This window comes from Nicotiana tabacum, chromosome 18 (genome assembly GCF_000715075.1).
Source record: "Nicotiana tabacum cultivar K326 chromosome 18, ASM71507v2, whole genome shotgun sequence".
Lineage (NCBI taxonomy): Eukaryota > Viridiplantae > Streptophyta > Magnoliopsida > Solanales > Solanaceae > Nicotiana > Nicotiana tabacum.
The window spans coordinates 53789342-53794868 of record NC_134097.1 but is presented as its reverse complement, the minus strand read 5'-3'; the positions used below and the strand labels follow the sequence as shown (position 1 = coordinate 53794868).

Sequence of the window (5527 nt, the reverse complement as noted above, 5' to 3'; positions counted from 1 at the left end):
ACGTTATGCTTATGGTATTGGAATTTGGAAACAATTTTCGAACGTTCATTAGATGATTTAGTGATAAATGTTAATTATTTTATCATAAAAATATTTGTCTAAACTACATTTTATATTCCCTTAAATGTCTAACTTTTTCTTTTATTCAAAATTTCTAACTTAATTAACATTCTAATTAAAAGGTGTACTTGAAAAAAAGACGAGGTTATAAATGATTTACCTTGTTTTATGAAGTATCAAACATTTAAATAGACGTTCTGCTATTTAAGGTTTGTTGCATGTCTTATTACTAGATAATACTATAGGCCAAATTCAGTAAACTTGTGCAAACCCGCGAAAACCCGCAACCGCACCGCACCACATCAGCCTTTTAAAAAATTATTCAACCCGCCCCGCATAGCTTTAAACTCGCGCCGCACCGCCCCATTTGCTACAGTTCTGTTTTCAAAATATTGTACATATCATGTAGCGTTAATACACTGCTATCATTTAGCCAACTTGATAGTCTTACTACTTCCTTTTCCAATAATGCTGCTAGACAATTAAATCAAGTATGAAATTATGTTCTCCATGTTAACACTTAAAGCTAATCTTATAGTTGTGTAAATAATACAAACAAAGATGTCACGACGTGTCAAGCATACGCCCGTGCATACCACGGGCATCGGCCATCTAGTTAAAAGAGAAGAGGAACTTCTTTGCTTTATTGCTTAGTCTCATCACTCATCAAACTCTAATACACTTTGTTTTGATACATCAAGCTCTCATACATTTTCACTCTTCCAGTATGAACACAAGGTAAACGTAACACATCCTCAAGATTTAAAAGAAATAATTCCAAACTAAAAATATTAGTACAGCGATTCATAATTTAAGTAAAAGAAGAAATTTTGTCAACATAGCAACGTAAGCTTTCTACATATTTAGTAACTTAATGAGCTTTGAGATCCAAGCCTCCTCTTTCTGAGGCGTTCAGCGATAATAAAGGCGAGTTCAAGGGATTGAGATGCATTGAGTCTAGGATCGCAGTGGGTGTGATAGCGTGAGCTCAGATCATCGAAAGTCACGGTCCTTGATCCACCAATGCACTCTGTTACATTTTGGCCTGTCATCTCTAGGTGAACTCCTCCTGGATGGCTTCCTTCTTGCTCATGCACGTCAAAGAATGCTCTCACTTCAGCCTGTTCCCAAGAAGAGTGCAATGTAAGACGTGTGCTTTATTGTCAATGTTGTAATGTGAGGGTTAAAACTTCATCCAAAAGCTCTAACAAAAGAATACAATATTCTTAACTGTTAAGACATGTAAGTTGATGTAAACTTTCAATCATTTTTAAGACAATTATACTGTTTCAATATCGAGCGTCATTGAAAAAGAAGGAAATCTACCGAAAAGACTGGATCTCAAAAATAATCCTTGTGGAAAGAGACAGACAACCACCAACCAACCCGAGATATATTTAAATCCACCATATGACAGCTTAAGAAACATACTTTTGACTGATTCGCCCAAAAAACACACGCTTAAAATTCAGTATGCAATTACTTGAAGGCAACAAATTTTGTGAATTCAAATTGTTTTTCCAGTATAACCTAGGGTCTCACCATCCAAAAGGGTATGTATGATATAACGAGTCAGGAAATTCTGAAGGAGGTATGAGAACTAACCCTGATGGAATCAAAAGGTCGAGTTTTCAGACCACAAGGTGCTTTAATGGTATTTCCATGCATAGGATCAGATACCCATGTAACAATTTGCCCAGCTCTTCTCACTGCCCTTATTAGATGAGGAAGCTTAACCCTCATGTTCTCTGCTCCCATTCTGGTAATTATTGTAATCCTTCCTGGTTTGTTGTTAGGGTTCAGAATGTCAATGAGCTTAACTAACTCATTTGGATCCATCTTGTCACTCACCTGCAGCATATATTTTCTGTTAGATCTACACATTGCCAACTCAATATGATCTACACATTGCCATATTCATAAATGCAATCACGAAAAGACTCAAAGTAAAGCAATGCACTCACCTTTATACCAAGGGGGTTGGCAATTCCTCTCAAGAACTCAACATGGGCACCATCCAATTGTCTGGTTCTCTCCCCAGCCCAAAGAAAATGGGCAGAGCAATCATAGTAAAGGCCAGAAGTTGAATCCAATCTTGTAAGTGACTGCTCATACGGCAAAAGTAAGCACTCGTGAGACGTCCAAAACTCCGTGGTTTTCATGATAGGATGGTCCGTTGTAAGTCCAGCAGCAGCCATGAAACCAAGGGCCTCATCCACTCTATGAGCTAATTCACGATACCTGCCAATTTAAAAAAGAAAATAAACATTATTAGCCCATAAGTGCAACATTATATAAAAGCCGACAAAAAATTTGTCTCGTAATAAATTTTGGAACAGTCTAGATAGTATCCTATAGAGGTCTGGAAGTGTCTTGGGGAGGTTGGAGTTGGAGTAGTATGGCTCACCAAGGTATTTAATACCATACTAAGAATTGGTAGGATACCTTGATTTCAATTTATAAGAACAAAGGAGATTTTAAAGTTGTGCGAACTGTCGTGGCATTTAACTCATGAGTCATACAATAAAACTCTAGGAAAGAGTGATAAAGCATAGAGTTAGGAACACGACAAGAGTGATAGAGAATCAATTTGGATTTATGCCCGGTAGATCTACAATGCACAACGCAGGCTATATTCTTGCTAAGAAGATTGATGACAATTTAAAGCCAAACGAAGAAAAATCAACACATAATGTTCATTAACCTAGAGAAAGTATATGATAGAATACCACGGAAGACCCTAAAAATAGGGCGCAATGGAAGCGAAAATCCATATAAGTGATACGTACTAGTTGAGAATAGATTTTAGACTTGATAGAGAACTTATATTAAAATTATTATTATTACTATTATTTATATATGTATTTATCTTCTTTTTTTCTTGCACTTTCATTTTACTTTGATAATGAGGAAGATATGAGTTGAGCTAAAAATGAGGATTCAAACAACAAATAGCAACAAAAATTTGCAACAAGATGGAACATACCGATCACCCTGCTCGCTGTGCTCTGTAAAATCTAAGTTCCATTGGTTGATCCTCTGCATAGCAGCATATCCTCCTTTAGCAAAGGCCCTCAAGAGATTCAAAGTAGCTGCAGATTGACAATAGGCCCTGATCATCCTTTGAGGATCCGGAATTCTGGATTTTTCATCAAATGCATCTCCATTCACATTATCTCCCCTGTAACTTGGCAGCTTTACTCCATCTTTCTCTTCAAATGAGTCTGATCTTGGCTTTGCAAATTGCCCAGCCATTCTTCCAACCTATTTAGATCAAATTTGAAAATGGATATCAATACAGTTGAAAGAAACCAGAGCATATGCCAAAAGAAGGAATTTATCTACTCTTTATGTTTTCCATGAGATAAGAGAATACTCATGAGTCATGACTTAAAAAATAAATATCCATTTCAAGGAACGAATTCACGATAAAATAAGTACTGCAACAAACAGTAGGCAATTAAATACCCTTATAATTGAATAAGATTCAATATCCATTTATTTATAGGCAACTTAATAAAATAAAAGCATTCCAAAATTAAGGTAACAAAATTTAATTTAGCAGCAAAAAAGGTCAAAATCAAAATATTTGTCTAAATTCAGACATCTATTCATTACTTTTCTAAAAATTACAAAAAAGGGCTATAATAACAGTTAAAAAGACTACAAAAAAGGACTATGATTAAGAAACACATATGAAACATGCTAGTTAATAAAACACTGTTTGACCTGGAAACATTAACAGCGTAACATGAAATGGGACCACCAAGTAGAAACAAATTATTGAAAGCTACTCCTACACTAAGATATTAGTTAGTTCTGGTTCTTTAAATGCAATATAAATACAAAAGAAAAGATTCAAAAATTAAGTAAGAAACAAAAATATGACCTTGACAACGGGCATCTGACCACCGAACATAAGAACAGCACCCATTTGAAGGATGATTCTGAAAGTGTCCCTTATGTTAACAGCATTGAATTCCTTGAAACTCTCGGCACAGTCACCACCTTGTAGCAGAAACGCCTTCCCCATTGCAGCCTCTCCAAGTCGCTCTTCAAGACTCCTCGCCTCACCAGCAAACACAATTGGAGGGAAATCTTCAATGGTCTTAAGAACTGATTCAAGATCATCTTTATTCGGGTACTCTGGAAGCTGAAGTGCTTTCTTCGATCTCCAGCTGTCAACTGACCATTTTTTAGAAACTTGGTCTGTTTTTTTCCCCGTGACAGCAGCAGCAGTGGAGGAGGTGGCTGCCGGCGGCGAAGGTTTAGGGGTCTTGGAGGAGTCGGGAGAATAGACGGCTGAGATCGGTCTAACGGGTTTGGTTGAGTTGGTGGGAAGGGCATGTTTGGGAGAAGGTAAAAGAGGTTGAGTTTGAATTAAGGCTATATTAGGTAGGAGGGAGTTGGCGCTGCTAGTTGAAAGAGCCATTGGATTCTTTCTGTGTATTGTAAGGAAAAGATGTGAAGCCTCAAATGTGGTACTACCTGAGGAATAGAGAGATGCCTTATAAGGAGGCTTATGGTTGTTGGAGGATTTTGTTGTTAGGTGAAGGCTATTTCGGTAATTAAATTACTTAATTGGCACACACCAGCAAAGTCAATATTTCACCAACTTTGCATATTGAAAATGAGGCCATTAAAAAGATTTTAAACCTTGTAACTAATCATTAGACCTATTACTTCATCTTAGTTCTTCACGTCAATTTTGTGACAAGATTCCCCTCTTTCTTTATTTAAAATTTGATCCTTTCAAATATAAAGGAATTTTTTTTTGAACTAAGAGTAGGATTTTACGTCCGATTTCTACATTTTAACTAATAAAGTAGGCAAAATGGGTTGCTCAGATTGTGGGTTCGAGTCACCAAAGGAGCAAAGGGGATCAAAGGGGAATAAAAAAGGAAATAATAAAGTAATTGTTATAAATATAATTGTATTTAAGGTGAATGTCTATATTCTAGATAGATTCTAGGGTTTGTTGCTTGATGGCTAAGTCATTTTTCCCCTATAAATAGAGGGGTTCTATTCTATTGCAATTGATCCCAAATCAATAAGAATTCTCTCTCCGTACTTTTTTCTGCGATACTCTTCTTCTTCTTTTATTATTTTATAATAATATGTTATCAACACGAGACTCTACCAATTGAGTAGAAGCTTTGGGATTGAGCATAATAATTGTTAATTATTCCATGAACTTCCTTCATGATTAAATTCTAGATTTAAGGTAAGTATTTTACTTTATTTTTCTTTTTTAAATTATTGACATTCTATAATTTGATTTTAAATACAAGCAAAGATGATAAACTTTGATTATAACTCTAATAGAGTTTGTGAAAAATTATAACCACCCGAAGTAGTAAAATTTTTATGCTTTGCCATGATCAAATTCATGTATGATTGTGGGCAAAGAAGTGAAAACCCGTCCCATTGAATTTGTTTCATTTTCATTCCCTTAAGAGAATATGGT

At 35.7% G+C, this 5527-nt stretch overlaps 1 protein-coding gene across 1 annotated transcript; it reads right to left on the bottom strand.

Moving 5' to 3' along the window:
- Window positions 1-676: 676 nt before the first annotated feature.
- LOC107783854 (phospho-2-dehydro-3-deoxyheptonate aldolase 1, chloroplastic-like) lies at window positions 677-4554 on the bottom strand. The gene is made up of 5 exons (XM_016604880.2): window positions 3950-4554; window positions 3047-3324; window positions 2025-2301; window positions 1666-1911; window positions 677-1181 (listed from the first exon to the last, which is right to left on the bottom strand). Exons 1-5 carry the CDS (start codon window positions 4490-4492, stop codon window positions 924-926), a joined length of 1602 nt encoding a protein of 533 aa, XP_016460366.1. The 5' UTR covers window positions 4493-4554; the 3' UTR covers window positions 677-923.
- Window positions 4555-5527: the final 973 nt, after the last annotated feature.

What these genes read in the sequence shown, in the direction of transcription:
- LOC107783854 (XM_016604880.2), bottom strand. Translation starts at nt 4,492, where the DNA reads ATGGCTCTTTCAACTAGCAGCGCCAACTCCCTCCTACCTAATATAGCC. An exon ending in GTCAGATGCCCGTTGTCAAG is followed by an intron (nt 3,325 to 3,949) that starts GTCATATTTTTG and finishes TGATCTAAATAG; the next exon opens with GTTGGAAGAATGGCTGGGCA. An exon ending in GACCTTTTGATTCCATCAGG is followed by an intron (nt 1,182 to 1,665) that starts GTTAGTTCTCAT and finishes TCTTGGGAACAG; the next exon opens with GCTGAAGTGAGAGCATTCTT.